Here is a 24179-nt window from a genome sequence, read left to right on the forward strand (position 1 = left end):
CAAGATTTCAGCACCAACAGCAAAATGCCTTATTGGGCTTTACTATACAGTTGATTTACCAAATTTAAATCTTCAAATATAAAAATGAATATACATTCTAGACCAGGGATTAGCATCTAACTCAGCACTTACTATGAATAAAGTTTTACTGAACCAGCCATGCCCATCGGTTATACACTGTCTTGAGTTATAACTACAGAACTGAGTAATTGTGACAGACTAGATGGTGACTGTACAAATTTTACTATCTGACCCTTCACAGAAAAACTGCCAAATCCTATGTGTCATCTCTAAGCATAAAACACCAGCACAAACTTACCACATAAGGATTGAGGGAAACAATATACAAACAAGTGTTCATCAATTCATTCAACAAGATATAACTTAAGGAGTATGAAAGCAAACTGGAGGTCTGGAGTTGTGGCTTAGAGATAGAATGCTTGTCTACCACGCGTGAGGCACTAGATTCGATCCTCAATACAACATAAAAATAAAATAAAGATTGTATCCACCTATAACTAAAATATAAATACTGAAAAAAAGCAAACTGCACACCATTCTTTGTGAAAGTACAGATAGAATTTTTAAATCAACTTCACTGTATTTTTTGCCACTTTTTATTAACAGGGAACCTGTATCAGTATTTTAAAGTGTAAACAATGAAGAACTGAAATGTCAAAGGAATCACATTAGCAATCACATATAGACAATAACTCTTACATTGTCTTATTGCCTTTATACAATAAATGCATAATATTTAAGCAAAACTGAATCCTTTCTAAGCAAACATTTTTGCATATACTGCCTTCTCTTTATCTTTCTCTGCCTTTATCTTCTGTTTGACTTTCAGCAATTCTGCCTGGATGGCTTTATCTTCTGGTGCTATCTCCTGAGCTTTCTTAAGATCAGCCAGTGCCTGATCGTATTCTTTTAATCCTTGCCATCCTTGAGCTCTTCGATACAGTGCTTTAGTATTTGATGGGTCCATTTCAAGAGCCTCTAAACAACTGTCAACTGCTCCCTGCCAATTTGACATCTTCAGTTTACAAGCACCAATATTCAGCACACAGCTTAAGGCTATAGACTGCAGCCTAGATCCATCTGCTTTCTCAATAACAGCCTTTGAACTATCCACATATCTTAAAACCTTTGCATATTTTTTCATGGCCATCTCCCAGTTCTGGGATTTGAAAAAAGTATTTCCAATGTTTTTTAAGTCTTCTGTTATTAGTAAAATTTTATCTACATCTTTTAAGTCTATATCTGCATCCTCTGGGAAATCTGGATGACTATCGCCAGAGCCATCTTTTGGTAATATTCCCCAATCATCCCCTTCTTTGAGTTCTCCACATTCTGCAATAACGCACAATTTGACAGGTTTTTCACCTTTCACTTCTACATTTTCCAGCATCCTTGCCACACCTATGCCTTTAATTACTTGGCCAAACACCACATGCTTCCCATCCAAATGAGGAGTCGGAACTGTCGTGATAAAGAACTGAGAACCATTTGTATTGCGGCCTGCATTTGCCATGCTCAATAAACCCTCCCGATCATGCTTATAGTAGAAATTTTCATCTTCAAATTTTTCACCATAAATACTTTCTCCACCTGTCCCATTCTGATTGGAGAAGTCTCCACCCTGAATCATAAATTTCTTAATAATTCGATGAAAAGGACATCCTTTGAAATAGAGAGGTTTCCCAGTCGTGGATCCAATGCCTTTTTCTCCTGTGCACAATGCACGAAAATTTTCTGCAGTTTTGGGTACAATATCTGCAAACAATTCTAAGATAATTCGACCAACTCGCTCCTCTCCGATGTCCACGTCAAAGAAGACTCGGGGGTTACTGGGATTGGAAGGCTTAGCTTCTGGGGACGGATGCGACATCTCGATTTACAGACGCGTTTAAAAGCAGAACGCACGAACCTCGTGCACCACTAGTAGCACCTCTTAATACTTTTTTTAAAAAAATATTTATTTTTTAGGTGTAGATGGACACAACACAATGCCTTTATTTTTTGTGGTGCTGAGGATCGAACCCGGGTCCCGCCCATGCAAGGCGAGCACTCTACTGCTGAGCCACAATCCCAGCCCTGTCTTAATACTTTACATGCATTCCAATTTGGTCTCTGACCAGATACTGCATGCCTACAATGTACCTGGTACTCTTAGATGATTCCAGGTGCAGGAGCTGAATAGAGAGCAAATACAAATGCCATAGGGATGGGAAGTTTTTGCATTTGGGAAGGCCTTGAGGCTAGTATCTAATAACCCTAGGCACTGTCACATTACCATCTCTGGCACTTAGTATGGGTTAATAAATGTTTACTGAATAGAATTCAGTGTCCAAAATCATCCCCAATAAGAAATTCCCATTGTCAAGAGGGGAATGTAACTGATTCCATAAAAGCACATCTTTCTTCAGAGGAGGAACTATTAATAGAAAAGATAGCAATAAATAACTAAACAAGTGGTAAAGAAGAAATGGGAGAAAATTAAAAAGCTATACTAGATTTATTATTCATTAAAAAAAGGTATTTTTTGGATGATGTACTATTCTCAGGAAATAAGTATAGAAGCAGGAAAGTCATCTTCACAAAAATATAAACTTACCCACACAAAAAAAGGAATAAATCCCAAAGCCCCACAACTGGAACCTCCTATACAAATTACAGTAGAGTCATTCAAGGCAACCTGAAAGGGTAAGCATATGCGATGATATGGTAACCTGTGTAGGGGAAGGGGCTGATCCCTTTCCTCCCCATCACAAGGGTCTCAGTCAACACTCTTGTAACAGGTTCACAGAGAAAAGCAAAACATGCATATTTAACCACAGTTTTATGAGACATGAAAGCCTTCAAAATAGAGACCCAAAGACATAAAGGAAAATGTCTATTTTATGCTTCAGTTGGAGAAGCAGAAACAACTCTGTAAAGATGTGACTGGACAAAGGGTGTGGCTAACAGTGATGATGCCAGGGAGTCCAGCAAGTCCTGTCTGGCCAGATTCTTCCTGGCCCCTCTGTGCGGTATTCCTTCTTCCTGGGAATGCAGCAGGACCCCTTCTGAAATGGAGGTCTGATGACCTACTAATAGATAAGGTAGATCAGAGAATCTCTTAATAGCCATCTCTGAGACAGAAAAGTCTGGGAAGGTAAGAGGACTATTTTTAGACTCTATGGCTGACTTTGGGGAAAAAGGACTTTAGTTTCTATGGCTTGTCCTGGAGAAGAGGAATTCTGGTTTCTATGACTTGGTTCTGTGGAAGCAAGAGATAGGAGGGCAGAGAGATCTTGGTTTTAAGTCTGCTTCTAAGGCCTTCCAATGTCCAGTATTCAAAATACTTAGCATACCAAAGCACTATACTTTGGGGTGTCATTTTCTGAGCCTCTACACATATTAATGCTCTTATGACAGGAAGAATATATATGATGAAAATATATGTATACAGTATGTTAGTAAGTTTCCCATTATTCTAATAAAATGCCTGAGATAAACAACTTAAGAGGAGAAAAGGTTTATTTTGGTTCATAGTTTCAGTCCGTGGTCGCTTGACTCTGCTTCTTTGGGCCTGTGGTAAGGAAGAATACCGTGGCAGGAAGCACTTGGCAAAGCTGTTCACCTCATGGCCAACAGGAAGCAAAGGAGAGAGGAAAGGGGTGGGGTCCTAATATTCCCCAATGACCCAACATCCCTTCCCCCAGGAATGAGGATTCACCTCCCAACAATATCACTGGCTGGTGACCAACCCTTTAACACAGCCTAACTTGCACTATTAAAATACCCTGAAAAAAAAAAAACAGAAATTCTCAAAAACCTGAGTTTAAATGCTGACATGAGAAATTGTTTGTTTCTTCTTAGATTTAGGAATTTGCCTTGCTTTTAAAAAAGGAGGGGAGAGATTTTTTTGGTAATCTCCATGCACCTGTTACCCTGTTCTGTCTCCTCCTAGACCCCTGTGAACACCTGGGTCAATCCCCACCTCAGGCACAAGGCACTGTCACCACCTGACAGAGCCCACAGAGATCACAGGGGAGGCACCTGTTGTCGACTCATAGGAACTTTTTCTTAAATAAATGGGTACATTTCAAATAAATGGACTCATTCTGGCTTTAGGATTAAGCTCCTTATCCAAACAGACTAGGAGAGGCCTTCTCTGGCTATGCTATGGCACTGTGTATACAAGGAAAAATCATTCTTTAATGTGCTTTCTGGGTGGGTAGCACCTTTTGATGACTTTTCAAATCATTCTATGGCTCCTGGTTTATTTAGCTTTTTTTTCTTTCACCCTTTGCTCAAATCAGTTTAAAATGTAGGTTTCTGAGACATCCTCAGTCCTATCACCACTTAGTCCCATTCAGAGAATCAAAAGTTGCCTTCCCCTCCCAGACACCTATTCCCTGAGCCCTCTTTCCTTTCCCACTGGTCCTCCTTAGCCCCAACTCTCCAGGAAGCAACTGAGGCCCCAGCTTTACCAACATTTATAAATGGTAAATGAATAAGGCCTAGATCTGTTTCTGCAGCTCTTAGACTGCAGCTCCCATCTGGAGGTACTCCCTCCTTCCTGGTTGTTCTTCCGCTCCTCCCCAATCAGACCTCACAGCAGCCCACTCTCTGCCCTCCCTAAGCCACTCACCACTCTCCACCCTCTTGGCTCTTCTGCAGATGATGTCTGGGCCAGAAGCGGCCACCACCGAGCACTGCCAAGCTAATCAGAGCACTCCATCCTCAGGAAAGCATCCTTACTCTCATCTCCTGCGTAGTGACACTGGTGGCCCCCTGTCACCACACTGCCCACTTTCCATTTGCTCTAACTGGTGGTTTGCAGGAGGTCCCTCTTCAAGATGAGGTATTTTCTTACTCACATTTGCAACACCAGGCACATGACATTCAAGCACTAAAATTAGTTGTGTATGTCACGGAATTTTGTTCCTTTTCTTACAAATATTTATCTTCTGCTTATTACTGTGTATTTTCAAGAGTGTTATAACCAATTTGTTTTTACAATATTTTCATGTCAAGGGTTTTGGACCTCTTTTTAAATGATCAAAAGCTGTGCCTGCTGCTCATTGGAGAGCAGAAAGAAGCTCAGCACCCAGCACAGACAAAAGAAGAGAGGCACACGCAGGCAGGACAAAGCCCCCTGACACAGTGCACTTGGTCCGAGGGGAGACACAGCAGTGTCCTGTAGTTCCAGAGCCCGGCTCTGGTGGTTTTAAGTAGCTCATCACAGACTTTACAAGTTAAACATGGTAAAAAATTAATCTTGCTTGTAGAACTTTGCAATCTGTTTGAGTTATTTTGACCCACCTTATAGTGTCTCAGAGGGACAGCTGAGAATTGCTAAGAGATATACTCTATAAATATAAATATCTGAACTAAGCTGAAATGAACTGAATCCATTACACATAATACCAGGAGTCAACATCATGAAAAGTAAGTACAGTCAAGGGTTGCACTGCAACACCGTGGTCAACGGCAGATGGCACATACCAATGGGGGTCCTGTAAAATTATAATGGAGCTGAAAGGTTCTATCGCCCAGTGACATCAAGGCCATTTAAATGTTGTACTCTAGGCATTCCTGACCTTTTTTTGGTAATGCTGGTGTTAACACACCTACTGCACTGACAGACATATCTAAGTACAACACATACAATTATGTACAGAACATAATATTTCACAGTGACAACAAACAACTAAGTTTCTGGTTTATTTATTACTATGGTATGTTTCTTAAAATGGCAACAGCCTCATCCATCTCATGTTTACCAAGTCTCTTGACTGCTTCAAAAGGTCACATGGAGTGACTGACTAATCCCATCCAGATTTCTATAAGTACATGCTATGATGGTCAAACAAAGACAAAAACCATCTAATGATACACTTCTCAGAACATGTCCCCATCATTAAGCAACACGTGGCTTTAAAAAAAGCGAGATAATTACTGACTGTTATTGATAAAGGGCTTAAATCCAAATTTCCTTGCATAGATTTCCAGATATTATAATTGATTTTAATTTTTAATATAAATTTAAAAAATACTACACATGCAAATAAGGCACATCAATTTTCACAATTCTTGACACCAGGGCTGAAGGTTGGTGGTAGGCTCTTGCCACAAAAATACAAATAAAGAAACTGGTTTTCACAGGTCTTATTATGTTTGTATATAAACTTTGTGGTGTCCAGGAAAATTTGTTTCAAGAAAATCTTATCACATACACATTTCATTGGGGCATCCTTTTCCAACACAGGAAAAAATTAAAATGCTAACATAACACCTTTGTGGTCTCTCTTAGTCTAACTTGGGTTTCTTAAATATTAATCAGCTATTGTGAGATAAATCCCTTTAGAACATGATTTCTCAATTTGAAGTCTGTGGTCTACATGGGTTCCTGAAAAATTTTCAGGAATTTTGAGGAAGGGGAGAAAAACTTTTGAAAAAAGTTGCAAAATCATGCATTCACAGCTTTCAAAAGTCCTCTGATGAGTTCAAGACTCAAAACAAATTATAAACCACCAATTCAAAGTCACAAAAGCTTCAAATTTTAAGAGGTACATTTGTTTTAGAATGGAGATGAATCAGAGTTCTGGAATAAGGCCACTGAAGGCTCAAACTCCTCTCTGGGAATCCAGGTCTGGGGTAAGCCATTTCCCTTGCCCTGTTGAAGAACCTTCACAAGGCTGGATTGGACACAATGACCGTTTCCATTTAACACCTGTCCATTTTAAAAGGCTGCAAGATGGGGGCTGGAGTTGTAGCTCAGTGGCAGAGCACTTGCCTGGCACATATGAGGCACTGGTTAGATTCTTACCACCACATATAAGTAAATAAATAAAATAAAGGTCCATCAACAACTTAAAAATAAAATATATCTATTTTAAAAAAAATGCTGCAAGATGTTTCAGTATGTTTTTGTTAGGCATTCTGGTCATTTTTTAAGCCAGAAAGTGTTATGTACTTTTACACTAAGTGTGGCTTAAGGAAACAGTGCTCTGGCTGAGGCATGTTCTCACACAACAACCCATCCCATAAACCAGCATGCTGGGCGCTCAAGTCAACTGACTAATTTTTAGACCACAGAGGGACTCTGTGAAGGCTTTGCCTTCTTTTCATGATCTTTCCTAACTTCCTAGCTCATCCTGACAGGGGACAGACAGATGCAAATGGTGGAGCTTAAGAGAATAATTCTATAAAATGGGTGTGCAATGCTCACCCTCCCACATGCTTTCTTTTCCAAGGAGCAATTACTGTAGCCTTGTCTGGCATAAGTGGTTATGTCACATTCCTCAGCAAGCTACCTGTTATCTGCAGGAGAAATGCAAGCCCAAGATAATGTTGGTAAGGGGAACCCAAGTTACCCTGAAGGGGGAAACTTTTGTCTCCCTTTTCATACAACAAATTCTAAAACTCAGGGAGATAAGGAAAATTCCTCCTAACTATAAAAATCTGTGAGAATTTATGGTTTAGAATCCAATGAGAACCTGAATGTCCTTCAGGCATGGACAAAGTGACCAAAGTTGCTGTGACAGTCTGATGTCATCCTCCTCAGTCAAAAGTCAAGAGGTGGACTTGGGCAGGACTCTCTGGAAACCTCTCTGGGATACCCAATAAAACCGGAGTACAGGACAGGCACACTGTCCCTTTTCTCTCTGAGGACCCACTCTCTCCCTGGAGAGTGTCCCCTTTCTCTTTTTCTATCCCTTCAATAAACTCATGCTTCTTACTCTGAGTGACATGAATGAAATCTTTCTGAACTGATCATAAGAATCAGGGTTCGAAGGGAAAGGGAGGTCTTTGCCCTGGGTTTCCCAGAATGCTCCAGCCCTGTAACAACCCACCAGCCACTGATTCAACAAATTCAGTGCCTGAAACTCCAGGAGGAAAACCCTGCCTCCTTCGCATTTGGAAGGGGTGTGGAGGTGTGATGCTGTGAATGTCCTTCGGTGAAAGGGTGAGCAACCACCACCAGCAGGAAACAGGGGAACTTGCCAGGTTACTGGATGAACAGAGAGAGATGGCATTCCCCTCAAATAGAAAGTAACAGAGAGGGCAGTCAAGAGGCATAAATGCAGGTGTCCTTAAAAATTCAGACATTTATTTAATGAGCCCCTGCTAGGAGCCAAGATATGTGTGAAGTGGGACAGCCAAGGTTCCTAATCCAGGCTGCCCCTCAGCATTTAAAGGCTCTCCAGACTGATGCTGGCTCAGAATGGGACTGGAATGGAATAATGAGGATCTGATTCTCCAACTCAAAAAAACCAAAGCTTCGCATGGTCTACCAGGCCCTACCCAGTGTGTACTTACTTAGACCTACTGAATCAATCTCTGCAGAGGGCTCTGGCAGATACAGTTTTTAAGTGTCCTAGGTGACACTCATCCCTAGCAATCTGGGAACCAGCCACTCTAACACCTCACTTACTGCCCACTTCCAGGCTCAAGCTACTCAGCCCTTGTAATTACTCCCACTTGTCGAGCCTGCTCCCCTCACCCCGGCCTCAGGGAATTTGTACTTCTCTCAACTGCCTCCTCTGCCTGTCTCTCGGTTCATCCAGGTCTCAACTCAGAAGTTATCTAGTCAAAAAAGGTCTTCTGGAGTTCTATCAGTGAGAACACCCCCACTGCCACCCCACTTCACACCCCATCCCCATTAAGCCTGCTCTTTCTCTATACATCTGTACAGGCTGCATAAATGTTTGAGACTGGAAATGTACAGATTTTGGAATATGTGCAAATACTTAGAGAATGTGCAAATAATTAGAAATCTTGGGAATGGGACTCAAATCTACACATGAAATTCATTTATGTTTCAGATCTACCTTATAAACACAACCTGAAGGTAATTTCACACAACATTTTAATAAGTTTGTGCATGAAACAAAATTTCTGCACGCTGAATCCTTAGGAAGCTAAGGTGCCACTATTTCAGTCACCCACAGAGGGAGGATAGGGTTGTGTGGCACCTCCATCATTTCTAAGTCTAAATACACAGGCTGCTGATGAGCAATCGTTTTCTTACACTTATAGACTTGACAGTAAAAACACGACACAGCATTCATACAGTGAAAAATAGCGGGTTCAGCATAACCAAGTGTCGTGCTGGTACCAAAAAAGTTCAAGATTTTGGCACATTTCAGATTTCTCATTTTCAGAATGGATGCTCAATCTGAATATCTATTTATCTGTGATCTCAAGTTATTGCCAATTCCCTTCCCCCAATAAAATATTAAGCTCCAAAGTAGCAAAGATCTTCTAATTTTCATATAGCACTATTTTCTAGAACACCAAGACAGATGAACATAATACATACTCATTAAACATTTGCTGAAAGAATAAATGAATGAATGAGTGAATAAACAGCTCCCTCAAATGATTAAGAACAGCTGCACCAACGCAAGAGTCCAAAACCCTTTTTTAAAATAAAGGGCTGCATAATAATATTTAAGGCTTTAAAAGCACACATGATCCCTATCTCAACTGTTTAACTCTGCCTCTGTAGGGTGACCACAGACACTGATAATTTTGGAAAATCATGGCAGTGTTTGTTCCCAGACCACATCAAGGACACAGAAATTTCAATTTCATATAATTTCCAAGAGCCATGAGATATTATTCTTTTTAACATTTTTTCAACCACTTAAAAATTATTAAAACTTTCTCAGTTCCTAGGTCCCACAAAAAACTAGCAGTGGTTGGACCTGGCCTGTGGTCCATAGGACTTTGTGTTCTTGAGGAGAAAATAGCTATCAGCCACCTACATAAAATATCGAGAAATAATGGCTGCAGTCAGCAGACTCCTAGGAGCAGGGAGGAGGCAGGTCACTGAATTGTGAAGACCATGGGGGTTGGTGGTGGGGAGTATACACACAGGTGGGTGGGAGGACTTCTAGGCTCAGGACCTGCTCCTGCAGAAAGAGGGTACAAGGCGCAATGGTAGGAGAAGCTTCAACATCAAGATGAGCCAGAATTTTCTCATGCGGCTTCCCTGGAGACTCTGCTAATGAACCAAATATGGGCACCACCATGTTTTATTTTATTCCAAGAAAGCCAGGCTCCAGTTAGGAGGAGCAGGCACAAATGTTCAGAGTGCGATGAAGGCCAGTAAGATGCTCCAGCCTGGATCTCAGCATAGCTGGGAGCAGCAGAAGCCAGGGAAAAGGTGGACTGAGGGGACAGAGGCTCAGGGGCGAGGACTCTGAGGTCAGGAGATGGAACAGGAGGGCAGAGCTGGAAAGGGAAGGGATCATGGTCTGGAATAAGACAAGCTCAGCTGGAGGCACCCTACAGTGATCCACAAAGTGTCAACAGGCAGAGAGAAACTGAGGCCTGGAACCCAGAAGGCCAGCGTCAGCCAGTGTTGTGGGCTGGGGTCCTCTGTGTGCTGAATGCGGTGAAGGGAATGTGACAGTGACTGCTACCTGCCTCCTGGTGGTGGCCACAGCTCTGGGGGATCTGGTGACAACACCAAGGCGAACATCTACAGTGCCAGCATCGCTGAGGCTTACCACACACCTGCTCCACACAGGGCTGTCATGCTCGATGTCTGATTACAAGGTCATGTCACAGCTTTGTGCCATTTCACAGCCAGTGACAGATGTCCTGTGACTTGCTCAAGGTGTGAGAGCCAATGACCCCCCCACCCTGATGCCATCCTTCCATGAGTGAGGCCTCATCCCTAGTCCTGTGTGATCTGTTGAGGGCTCCAGAGCTGCCCCCACCTACATGGAAGAAAAGTACCTTGTTCATTTCCAAACTTGTCCTCTAAGCTAATCCCCCACCTCTGATGCCACATGGCATGTGCTCAAACTAAAACGGAGTGATATTAACCTTCTTGAAATCCTTAGGTGGGCAACAAAGCTATTCCAGATGGTAGACACTCCCATTTCAGGAGAACGAATACTGACTCTAACCTTCCACTGCTCAGGGCAAGAACACTTTAATTTAGAGAAATAGAAACCCTGTACAAACAGATGGTACCCTGAGCACATTTAAAGTGAGTAAGATCAGTAGACAAAGTTCCAGAACAATGCTGCTGTGCATTGTGCTGCTGGACTATTTACTGTTCCCCTTGAGCTCTTCAGAGGATGTTTAACAGCACCACAGTGCCTCACCTACCTGTAACTTGGTCTATCTGCAAGTGTTCCTACAAAGCTCTGCAGTGTCATCTTGTTTTTTACACAGAGGAGCCTCAAACATGGTGCTTTGAAAAATTAGCTGACACACTTTCCACGGGATAAGGTCTCTGTGTTGTCCCTTGGAATCCAGTGGGCTTGTGCTGCTTGGACCACAGGGAAGATCAGAGATGACACTGTGACTCTCAAAGCTGTCATAGACAGCCAGGAGCTGTGGTTGCTGCCTCATTCGCTGGGACACTCTATCTTAGTGCCCTCGGTCAACATGGAAAAAGTCTGACCACACCAAATGTGGACAGGTGCCAGATGGACATTCTAACAGCCAGTACTTAGCAAGTCTGTTCTTGGGGCAGTGAAGAAATCATGTACAGGTGAATCCTTCATCCTGGCTGGTTGATTCATGCCAATGGAGGATCTAGACATCAGGAAACACAAAGAGCCACCCCACCTTCAAGCTTCTGACCCAATGAGCATAATACAACAGAGCAGATTTTAAACACGGAATTTAGAAGTGGTTGGTTCAGCAGTGAAACATAACCAGAACTGGAACAACAGAGCTGGGTCTTTAGTCCTCTTTACAGGATGCTCAGATCCATCCTAAATCAAGTCGCCCAAAGCATTTCCTACCAAGTGCACTGGCACCCCTCAAGACAGAGGCTTAGCTTCGCATGGAGAGAGTCAAATCTGTAGTGCTGGGGAAATCCTGACATGCCCCACCCCTGGCATGGCTGCTGCCCCATCGAACCCAAAAAAGACCTTATACCTAGGAAAGATGCACCCTTACTCACCTCCAGAGAACCTCAACGATGTGAGTACTCTGGGAAAAGAACATATTTGACTCACCCTGGATAAACTTTGAGGGGACACAATCGAAATGTTTTCTTGAAGCACATAAAGACATGTATTATTCTTATAATAAGAACTGAAATTCTAGTTTAACTGACAAGAAGGTTTAAATGAGAAGATATGATTCTGCCTCTAATTCTTCAAACACAAAAAAGGTGATGGGCAGAAGTGGGGGAGCTTTCCAGTCTCCAGTTCTAAGAATGAAGGACTAGGATATGATATGTCAAGAAATTTGTAATGTTTTGAACAACCAACAATAAAAAATTAAAAAAAAAAAAAAAAAAAAGAATGAAGGACTAGGGCTGGATTGTGGCTCAGTGGTAGAGCACTTGCCTAGCATGTTCAAGGTCCTAGGGTCAATCCCTAGCATGGGAGGAAAAAGACTAAAAGAATGAGGAACTAAAAGAAACCACCCAAATGAAGCCTGCCTAGTCCTGACCTATTCCTGAGCCAGGCCTGAGCACAGCTAAGTAGTTGTACAGGGTGAAAACTGTCCCAGATTAAAAGGCAACTGTGAGCAGGCTCTAGAAATTGGCACACTTTGTAAGTTCAAGCACACGGTACTGACCGAAGACCCCTTGTGGCCTCAGCTCTGCTTTTTGGTCACCCCAGGGTCCAGACCTCTAGGGAAGAATCCAGAAGGTGAGAGAGCAGTCCTTTCCAAAACTCACTGATCAGCAGTCCCCAGAGTCTCAGCTGGTGGGTCCTAAATTCCAGCTACTAAACCCTCATCAGTTGACTCACACCTTCCCATAGACTTTCCTAATAAAACCCTACTGTAATGGCTGGAATGTTCCCTCCTAAACTCATGTTGAAATTGAATTGTCATTGTAACAGTACTAAGGAGTGAAACCTTGCCAGGTGTAGTGGTGTATTCCTGTAATCCAAGGAACTCAAGAGGCTAAAATAGGAGGACTGTAAGTTCCAGGCCACCCTCAGCAACTTAGTAAGACCCTGTCTCAAAATTAAAAGTAAAAAGGGTTGGGAATGAAGCTCAGTGGTAGATCGTGCCTGGGTTCAATTCCCAGCACCAGGGCTGGGAGGAGGTAACTTTAAGAAGTGATAGGTCACAAGGGCGGAGCCTTCATGAATGGATTAAAGTTGGTATCACAACAGTGGGTTAGTCATCACCAGAACAGATTCGTTATAAAAGTGGGTCCAGTGCAAGTCCCTTTGTCTTACACATGCATCTTCACCAGGGGACACCCTGTACCATGTTATGACACATTAAGGCCTTCATCACATGTGGCTCCATGACCTTGAAGTTCCCAGCCTCCAGAACTGTAGGTCAAAAAAAAAAAATCTTCTTTTGGGATGCAGTTGTGGTTCAGCGGTAGAGCGCTTGCCTAGCATGTGAGTTTGATCCTCAGCACCACATATAAATAAAGTAAAGGTTATTGTGTCTATCTACAACTAAAAAAACAAATATTAAAAAAACTTTTAATTTACTTGGTGTTTGATATTGCTATAAAAATACCAAAATTGTCAGAGGGAGAAGTTTTACTCCAAGATTTACTTGCTTTTTAAAGGTGATTAAAAGTGCAAGAGACTGGGGTTTGTGGATGACATCCAGACCTTGAAAAGTCTTTATAGGTAAAAATGTCAGTGCTAAGTGAAAAGGAAAACTTAGAGAATAACATGTAAAGTCAATGCTTTGCTTTTTAAAACTACATATGATTTTAAAGCTAGATGTATGTGTATTTCTTTATACTAGAAGAAAGTCTGGCAGAGATGATGTAAGATCTTCCTAAACATTGGCAATGCATTACTTTAATTTCTACAACTCACAGAAGAAAGATTTGAATACACTTGTAAGTCTGTAGAGGATGAATTGGTCTGTCTAGTCAAGGTGGGGCAATGTCACAGCTTTCAAAGTATCAGGTTACATCCTTCAAATTGGCCAGAAATTCAAAACCAGTTATTTAACTATCTCAAGAAAATCCACTACTCTGTCTTAAGGCCTGGATAAGGGGAATTCCCTTCCACAAGGATCCCTGTGGGTGGACAGAACAAATGGTACAGCCAGAGCTGCACAAGCTGTGTCTCCAGATGGTGATAGCCATCTCCTGAAAACCTGTGGCAAAAGCAGATTCTCAGGTCCACCCATGGCTCCCATCATGGTCTGAATGAGTGTCCCTGCCGAACATCATATGCTGGAATTCCATCCCCCAGTGTGATGACATAGGGGTAGGGAGGAGATGAGGTCATGAGGGTGGGGCCCGCAGGATGGATTAGAACACTTAAAAGAATAGGAAGAAACACTAGAATATCCTTTGCCTGCTACTCGAGGACACAGCAACAAGATGGTCATATGCAAGCCAGGAAGACAGCACTCATAAGGAAATGAATCAGCAGCCACCTTTATCCTGGAAATAAATTCCAGCTAGTTTATGATACTTTCTTACAGCAGCCTGAATGGATTATGACAGCTTCACAATCAGAAGCCTGGGTTCTGGAGAGTGCTCCAGGTGCCATTAAAACCTGAGAAACTCTGCTGCAGGTGGCCCATCTCTGTCCTCCTTACTTGCTCTCATCCTCTTAAAACAGTCCAAAGAACACATGAAGCCAATGTTCAGTAAACCTCCTGCCAACACCCCTCTGCTGCTGACACCACTACAATTCTGTATGTCCCTCTTCCTCTTCTCTGCCCTTCTTCCCTAGAGGACTGACTCATCTTTCCATATGCCCTCCCCACATCACGGCCTAGTCACTACATCACCAGGTGACCTTCTTCAAGGTTCTGTCCCTGCCATCTCTGTGGCACATCTCCCTACCAGCTGCTTTGTCCTGCTCTAGATTTCAAACTCAAGAGTTTGTCTTACTAAAGATTTTGATAATTCTCCCAACAATTTTGATTGCTTACTTCCAATTTCAAAACATTTGGGGACATGCACTTCATAGACATGCATATGTGCCACTGTATTCTGTGCATTATCCCAATAAAAATGGAAAAATATAAAGAGATAAGGTAAAAAATGTGATGTATATTGTCCCATCTTCTCTTTTCACAACACTCCATGTGGGGTGTTCCAGGGTTCCCCTCCCCACCCTAATATGTGCAGTCTTCCCAACCCACAGAGTGCCTTCTGACTTCTTCTATCACATTTGCATTTCCCAGCCACGAAGTAATCGGTGTTTGATCACAAACAGCTCTCTCCATAGTAGCTAGCAGGGTGGCACTGATGGAGTTCTCAGGATTGGTATGTGTGCTGGACTAAGCACAACTCAGGAGCAGGGCCTCCTTTGATGTGACCCCACTCGGCATGACAAAGCGCTGCATGAGCACTGGTATCTGGCTCCCTCCTCCCTGAGGGTGCCCTGTGCTTCCTTGATTCCACATACACTGGACACAGGTGGAACATCCTCTCCAAGTGCATTCCAGCCCCAAGGCTCCCTTGCCTATACTCCTGGGCAAGATGCTGAGGGACTATCTGTGATGAGGCCCTGCTCACCACCCCTCCAGCCTCATCTCCCATTCATCACCCTGCTGATCTCCTCCCTGCAACACTGACCCCTCTCTTTTCCCCCCTCTCCTGATCTGTCTCTGTCATCTTTCCAAATCTTGTGTGGGCCCTCACATGCCCTCTTGGACCCTTCATTTGTACCAGTGTGGAGGCTCTGCCTTCATAAAGAGGCCAGGGTACCTGTCCTAACCTTCTGTTACTCTGCACATTAAACATTAGAGAGTGGAAACTGCAATAAGGAAGCAACTTTAACACAACTGACCTTACAACCTCAAGACAGGCTGGCTTTAAGGTAAAACTTGAAAGCTCTAAATACTGAGTTCTGTCCTCTCTGAGGAAAACTGTAAGAATAAATTTGAAGGAAGAAAACTCTCTCAACTGAAAGCCTTATCTGTGTGGAGATCTCTTTTCATCTACAGGAGGACACCATATAACCTAAACCTACCTAAGCTCGGTGCAACCATTCAGATGAATGAGGTAACTCTCTCACTGAAAGACTTCCTTCAAGCCTGGGGTTGTAGTTCTGTAGTAGAGCACTTGCCTAGCATGTAGGAGGCTTGGGTTCCAATGCCCAGCATGAGCGAGCACGTGCACACACATACACACACACACACATCAATAACTCTTGCACCTCGCTGTCCAAACAAACTGTAAATGACTTAACCACTAAGTGTTCTGGTTCCCAGGTCACTCAACTCAACTTAGTACTTGGCAGCAACAACCCATAGAAAGCAAGCTTCCTGTGTAACATGCATTAGTAACAATTACATGACTAATTCTTGGAGCTGGAATGATTCATTCTGTCCATAGATCTTTACCTGAGAAAAATCATGTTTTTTTCCTGCCATGGCACAGGACTACAATAAGTCTGTAAACAAGTTTCATTCATACACACCACTCAAGGTTCTAGCTTATGGTATCACTATAGAAAAATATAAACAAATATTTTTTAAAAATCTCCATCTGAATACCACAGGACAGCATCAAATCTGGGGAGGAAAAAAGAGTTAAAAAAAAAAATCCCCAAACAAACAAACAAACAAAAACCCAGCCAGTTCCACTTCTCAACTCAGAAAAGCTAAGACATACTCTAATTCTGCAAAGAGCTACAGATTAAACAACTAAGAAATCTCCTTTCTACCCTCCCCTAGACTTCTCAAATTACCAATGGGTGCCTGATGTGGTACAAGAAATGTTGCCACATTGTTTCTTTTGCTTTTTTTTTTCCTACTTAAATACAGATGTGAGGTCAACGCAATATTTTCTGTAAACAATAGAAAATGAAGCAGACCTCCCTGAAGCTACCAAATGAATATATCTTCAGATTTTTGATGGAAATAGAATCATTAAAGAAAAAGCGAAGAAGGGAGAAGCTTCCCCCCCCCCCCCCAGCATCAGACAAGAAGGGCTGCAAGAAGATTAATGACAGTTAAGTAGAGCTTTGCCTTTCCCAGCAAAGCTCCAATGGCATCAGAAACCTCATTTTTGACAGGTACATACCGAAATGCACCCTGTTCTTGTACCCCTGACCATTCACTTCCCAATGAGAGGGCAGCATGTGGGTGCATGCCAAGCCTTTGTGCAGAGGGACCCATTCAAGCACCAGCTGCCAAGTCAGTGACAGCCCTGCAGAAAACTGCTGCCCACGCAAATGCTGCCTCCTCCTCCTCCACTGGCTTCTCATGAATACAACTGCCAAGTCTAAGAATAACCATTGATGAATCTATTCTGAGGGGGCACAGGGCAGGTGCCAGTCAGGAGGAAAAAGTCAAGTCAGATCTCACATCACAACTTTGCATCACTGAGAGAGGAATGGGTTACCATCTACCCTGGAACCACAGCCAGAATGCTCCGATATGACCTGACATGTACAGTTGTATTAATTTCATTTAGAAATAACACTATATTTATGAATAAGATGGGGAAAATGTAGATACATTAAAGATGAGAATAAAAGGTGAAGGAGAAATTAGCTTTAAAAAACAGATTATGGCTTGGGACCTAATTTTGTTGCTTACTATTGAAGTTTTCTTAGTAACTGATACTGAATCTTTAAGTAGAACACTCATGCAAAAGGTTGATGGAAATAAACATCACACAAAAAGGTACAAACCTACATGAAAGAAATTACAAAACCTTCCTGAGTATCAAAGAGAAAGATCTGCCTAAATAAAGAAATGCACTATTTTGGAGTTGAAAGACATTTTAATATACACAGATTCTGACTACTGTGATTTTAAAAATCTTCTTTGCACTTCAATCTAGTCTTTCCACACTGAGCAAGCACCTTACTTTCCTATTTGCACATTATTTTGTAATTTTTTAAAATGGAGCTTTAAAATGTTTAATGATGATTGAGGTCAGCCTTTTCATTTTGTATTCAAAAATGGCAGAGAGGGAAAGAAAAAGGGGAGGGATCCAGGAGGTCTACTTTCTATCCACAGTGCTCAGGCGCATGACCTGGGTATATAGTCATGACCTGGGACCATGGGCGTGACTGTTGGCAGGCATTCTGCATTCCAACTGAGATGGTGCTCTAGGCTTATTCTCCATGGTGCTGTGGTCATCCACATGGTTAGACCTTGTGACATGCTGTTCCTGGAGGTCAGCCTAATGTGCCCTGCCTGCCTATCACCAGGTTCTCAGAGGACGAAGGGAGAGTCTACAAAAGAGTTAGAAAAAAGGGATAGAGTGAGACTAAGAGTGAGGGGGTAAGTGGAGAAGAGAAGAGGGTGTGAGTGGGGAGTGAGGAGACTGAAGAGGTGGGTGGATTACAGGTGGAAGAGAGAATGGAGGGCACATAAGGGTGGAGAGATACAAAGGAGGTGGGAGGGAGGTGGGCAGGTGCCTTGGGAGGGCTCTGGGGAAGTCAGTGACAGTGGGGCAGGGCAGGGCAGTGCCAGGCATAAGCACATGGGATAGGTGCATGAAGCTCTTGCAGACATAGCACACTGCAGCCTAAAAGACCAGTAGGGCTCAGTCAGAGGAATGTTCCAATCACCTAAACTGGGGAAACTGAGGTTTTGGGGCTTTCAATCCAGACAAAATGGCAGACCTGTGACCACTACACCGTGCCACCATTAGCCACCTTAGTGCTATAGGGAAGGAGGGAGAAGGGAACAAGAGGCTACTGGACCACTCACCAGGAAAAGGACAAGGCAGGAAACATCTCCAATCTTGATCCACCAAAACACAGTTTCCCCTTGGTATCTGTGGGGGATTAGTTCCCAACTGACACTTCTCCTCCATAGCAAAATCTACAAGTGCTCAAGTCCCTTTTGTAAAATGGCACAGTATTTGCATAGAACCTATTCACATTCTGACGTTTACTTGAACTTATCACACCCAGTACAATGTAAATGCTAGGTAAATAGCATTTATTTATTCTTGTTTAGAAACTAATGACAAGAAAAAAGCCTGTGCATTTTCAGAACAGATATAATTATTTTAACATCTTCAATCCATGCCTGGTTGAACCCAAGGATACAGATGTCTATATTTCTTCCACCCCCCACCATCTTGTAAGCACCCCACTGAGGACTGCCTCAAAGTAACATTTCTTTCAGACATGTCTCATGAAAAGTTTATATGCCCACCTCATACCCATTAGGATAGCTACTATAATAAAATAAAGATAACACATGTTGGCAAGGATTTGGACTGCTGGTGAAGGTAAAAGGGTGCAGGGAGGGAGAAGGCGGGATCTACAAGTATGAATGCAAATCAGAGAGAAAAAAGGGACAGAGTGAGACTAAGAGTGAGGGGGTAAGTGGAGAAGAGAAGAGGGTGTGAGTGGGGAGTGAGGAGATTGAAGAGGTGGGTCGGTTACAGGTGAGAGAGAGAATGGAGGGCACATAAGGGTGGAGAGATACAAAGGAGGTGGGAGGGAGGTGGGCAGGTGCTGTATAAAACAGTATGACAGTTAATTCAGAAAATTAAACACAGAATTACCATGTGCTCCAGCAATTCCACTTCTGGGTTTGTACCCAACAGAACTGAAAGCAGGGTCTTGAAGAGGTATTTGTGCACCCATGCAGCATTATTCTCAATAGCCGAAAGGTGGAAGTAACTCAAATATCCATGGTCAGATGAATGAGTAGAAATGTGGTATGTACATACAGTGGAACATTAGTTAGACTTAAGAAGAAAATTCTGATACATACCACAACATGGAGGAACTCTGAAGACATTATGCTAAGTGAAATAAGCCAGCCACAAAAGGAACAAATTTGCATAATTCCACTAATATTAATATGAGGTCCCTACAGTGGTGAATTCATAGAAAGTAAAATGGTTGCCTGGGCTAGGGGAGAGAAGTACCAGCAGCCCACCAGCCGGGGAAGGTAAAATAGTTCTGGAGATTGGTTGTAAAACAGTGTGAATGTACTTAGCTCTACGGAAACATACATTTAAAAAGTGGTTAAAATAAAGGCTGGGGTATAGGTTAGTAATAAAGTACGTGCTTAGCATAAGCAAGGCCCTGGGTTCAATTCCCAGTTTTTTTTTTTTTTAAAAGTTATTAATGGTAAATTTTATATTATGTGCATTTTGCCACAATTAAGAGAAACAGCCTAATCCATGCAACAAATGGGATAGGAACAGTCTTGGGGTTCCTTCAGGTCCCTCTATGCCATCACAAAATCACTGCAGTCAGACTGAGACCTGGGGCAGGGATTTAAATGTGCTGTGCCTCAGTCTTCCCATCTAAAAAATGCAGAAGGCACCTCCCTGCAACTCCTCACTGCATGATATCAGGGTGACTGCAGCAGGTCATTCCTTCTACCCAAGGACAGAGCAGCACTCATCATCTACAAGGGTAGCGGGGGTTGGGGTCAGGGACACAGGCAAGGGGAAGTCAATCTAAGGAGGACAGAAAAGGCCTGTAGGGGGTGGGGGAGTATCACCGCACTGAAAATTAGGGAGAGAAATTTTTGTCTTTTAGGTAATTAAGATGAATTCTAGTCAAATTCTAAAATAACAGCAAAAGAAACTAAGAGGAAGAAAGATTCTGATTTGTCCCCTTATGAGAATTGCTGAGAGTCCCACCATGAGGATCCTTTATCCACACCCCACAACATTTCCACAAGAACTACCACTGGCTCCCTGGATGAGAATCAGATTATCCAGATTCTTTTATTTATTACAACTCTGCTGTCCGACACCTCTAATCTCCTGCTGCTGATATAACCCAGCTGCCTGTAGATACCTTTAAACAAATAAATGAAAGCCAGGCACTACGTACTGTAGTATGTACGTCAACTTAGAACCAGCATGCTTTGTTTTTAATTTCTGTAACTGCTATAAAAACATTTAAAGACACCATGGATAACACTCTAAGATTTCACCACCCTGAAAATGATTTTCATTTTTTTAGCACATTTAGACTCCCTCTGAAAAAGACTACTTTGAAGTAGTTCAAATGTTTTCTTTTGTTGCTTTACTTCAGTTATTTATCTTGGTTAAAACAACTCTAAAAAGTTTAGTCCGGAAGTCAAAAGAAACTGACAGATTAATTTCAAATTCACTCCTCACCCTTTTAAAGCAAAGGGCCATATCAAAATCTCTCCCATTCAGTGGCTGTCAGCGTGCTTCCTGCTTGGGAGTCCCTTCCTCTCACAGGTTACTTTATAAGACCCACGTGTCTTCTTTTCCCATGTGGCAATCAGTTAGAGCTATCATGTCTTTACGTAAATTCTTTCAGTTCTGCATAGTATTTTTTAAAAGTTATTCTTGCTTGCAAGGCCTAAGAAAACCTAGAAGCCCCAGCAAGGCAGACGGCTCATCCTAAGTTACTGGGCAGCTCAATCAGGACAAGTGAAAACACCCTTTCCAAAAAAGAGCTAAACCTGAACATTTTTTCCCCTCAGGTGGTACCTACAAATCATCACATCTGTAGTATATAAAGCAAGAAAAGACACTTGAAGGAGGCATGCAATGTGGGTTCAATATGCAGGGAGAACTGGGGAACTGGCTTCACCTATGAATGAATACCTCTTCATGAAAGTCCTGCATCTTCACAACAGACATGCTCTCGACTTCTTGGTTTATGCCACTTTAACAAAATATTATAGACTGTGTGGCTTATACACAACAGAAATTTATTTCTCCTTGCTCTGGAGGCTGGGAAATCCAAAAACAAGGCAGCAGCAGATTAGGTGTCCTATGAGGGCCTGCATACTGGTTCATGGATGACGTCTTCTTGCTTGGTCCTCACATGATAGAAAGAGCAAGGAGCTCTTTGGGTATGTCCCATTCCTAAGGGCTCCACACTTTGACCTGATCACCTCTCAATGCCCCATCTTCCTAATCCATCACCTTGAGGATGAGGATTTGAACATATAAATTTGGATGGGAACAAAAACATTCAGACCACAGCACTGACCTATACAGCAGCGTCATATGCCAGAGCTAAAAGTCACCAGCATATCTCAAACAGATAAATGTACAGAGGAAAGCATAATATTCAAGTTAAATGGGACACCCCCAAATGCACAATTCATTATATTTTGTCCTGCCCTAATTCTTAGGGTATGTATGTTCATCAAACTTTCCTTTCTCACACATAAATTCTCACTGAATATTTATTCACCTCACTCAATCAAGTATTGAATCAGACTTCACATTGTACTTTATAGGCCCCAAGGATTCCTGTTCTTTGCATCTTGCCGCCTGCCCTTGACTCCCCTTCACTGTCAACTCCACCGTGCAATCCCTATTGAGCCACAAAATGCCCACTCAATGCCAGCTGCCTCAAGAGTATCCCCTTCCTTCAAAGTTCAGGATCTCCTTTCTGTCACAGTATCTGGCAATTTACTTTGACCAGTTCTTAAGAACTACATGGGGAAATAGGAAAATTGGTGAAAACGAAGATTCCCAGGTCCTAAATCCTGCTTCTACCCCAGAACACTCCTTCTCCCACACCCGCAATCTTATTCAATTCTGATACCAACCATATGGAGTGCAGGCTGAAGCTCAGGGCTTCATCCTATAGGACAGCCCCACTATGGCCAACTACTAGTCCCAGGCTTCATGCACTTCTGACCAAGCAGATACAAATCAGGAATTCTCATCATTCTTGGGTTCAAAAATTTGCTAGAATAGTTCACAGGATTTAAGAAAATACTTTCTTTATAATTATCAGGTTTTTAAAGTAAAGACTACAACCCTGGAGAAAACTCCGTGGATGCCATGCCTAGGATGAGGTCAGAGGAAGGGTGGAGAGCTCTCAGGCCCTCTCTGGGCACGACATCTTCCAGCAGGTTCACCAACAACCTGGAAGTTCCTCAAAACTTACTGTTCAGGTTTTTAAGAGCTCAGTCTTCAGCACTACAGACCCTTTCCTGGAGTTTGGTATTGAAGCTGATGTTCCAACCTTCTGATCATGCAATCACTGTAGTGACCAACCCCATCCTGGGGCTGTCTAGAGCCTCAGGCTAAGGAACCTCATTTGCTTTAACTCAGGTGTGATCAAAATGGGCACCTTTCATGAATACAGAAGACAACAAGACCAAACTTTTTTTTTTTTTGTAATATTTGACCACACCAGGCTCAAGAAAATCATTGCAATTGACATCACAATGGACACTTCACATCCCCAGTGTAAAGAGTTCTTAAAAATTAAGACCAAAGACTCAAAAGAAAAATGGACAAAAATATGAGCAGTTCAGAAAAAAAGACCTACTAATAACCCTTAAATATTTAAAAAGATGATAAAGTTCATTCCCAGTAAGAAAAACACAAATCAAAACACAAGGGATACTATTCTTCACACAGGTGAAAATGTAAAATTTGTCGCTGTATTTTGTTGGGGAGGGAGGCAAAAAAGAGGATCCTAAACATGGTTGATGGGAGCCTGAGCAGAAGTCTCTTTACTGTAACAGTATTTATCATAGCAAAATGTTTGGAAATACCTGAATGCCCTTTCTTAGAAGGCTTGTCCAGTAAAATTCAGTCCACACTCACAGGATTTTGATCCAGGTGAGAAAAGAAGGAAGGCGATGTCTACAACTTCATACTCAGTTCTTTCCAGGACATAATGAGCAGGAAAAAAAAGAGATGCAAAATTGTCTATACAGCACACTATTTTCTTCTGGATAAAAGATGCACAGATACAGACTCATGCCTATATTTGTAAAGTAAAATATGGGTTGTTTAAAACAAAGAAAGAAAAAAAGCAGGGAGGCAAGAGACTGCAGTGAAAGACATCTGAGTATTAACTTTTGAACCAACGGTTTACATATTTTAAACAATGAGAAACAACAAAGCAAACCCTAAAACTGAACGCAAACAAAAAACTAAAATGAACCTAACTTGTATCAGGCATAGAAAGAACATTTCAGTTAACTTTTGGACACAATATCTAACTGCATATCCTTAAAGCAATGTAGCCTAAGGACAAAAAGAATGACAAAGAAATCCTAAATTTTCTTAAGTTTGTTATTGACAGTGGTATTGATGTAGTGATTCTGAAACTACAAGTGCTCCTCAACTTCTAGTGGTGTTACATCATGATAGATGATCATAAACTGAAAATGCATTTAATCCAACTTATTTCTGGCACATGCTAGTCAGTCACACTGCATGCTGCAGGAGTCTATGGGGCTGACTGGGAGCTGAGCTCTCTGCCACTGCCCAACCTCACAAAAAAGGATGGAACTGTATATCATTAGCCTAGGAGAGATCCAAATTCAAAATTCCAAGCCTGGTTTCTACTGGAATTTGTAAAGATCTC

At 42.2% G+C, this 24179-nt stretch overlaps 2 protein-coding genes across 2 annotated transcripts in view; both read right to left on the reverse strand.

Moving 5' to 3' along the window:
* Uxs1 (UDP-glucuronate decarboxylase 1) overlaps window positions 1-24179 on the reverse strand; it is a 91795-nt gene that overhangs the window by 59349 nt on the left and 8267 nt on the right.
* On the reverse strand, window positions 600-1952 carry LOC107154087 (peptidyl-prolyl cis-trans isomerase D). Its single transcript, XM_015499668.2, has one exon. The coding sequence runs from the start codon at window positions 1889-1891 to the stop codon at window positions 779-781; it is 1113 nt and encodes a 370-aa protein (XP_015355154.1). The 5' UTR covers window positions 1892-1952; the 3' UTR covers window positions 600-778.

Source organism: Marmota marmota, unplaced genomic scaffold (genome assembly GCF_001458135.2).
Source record: "Marmota marmota marmota unplaced genomic scaffold, marMar, whole genome shotgun sequence".
NCBI lineage: Eukaryota > Metazoa > Chordata > Mammalia > Rodentia > Sciuridae > Marmota > Marmota marmota.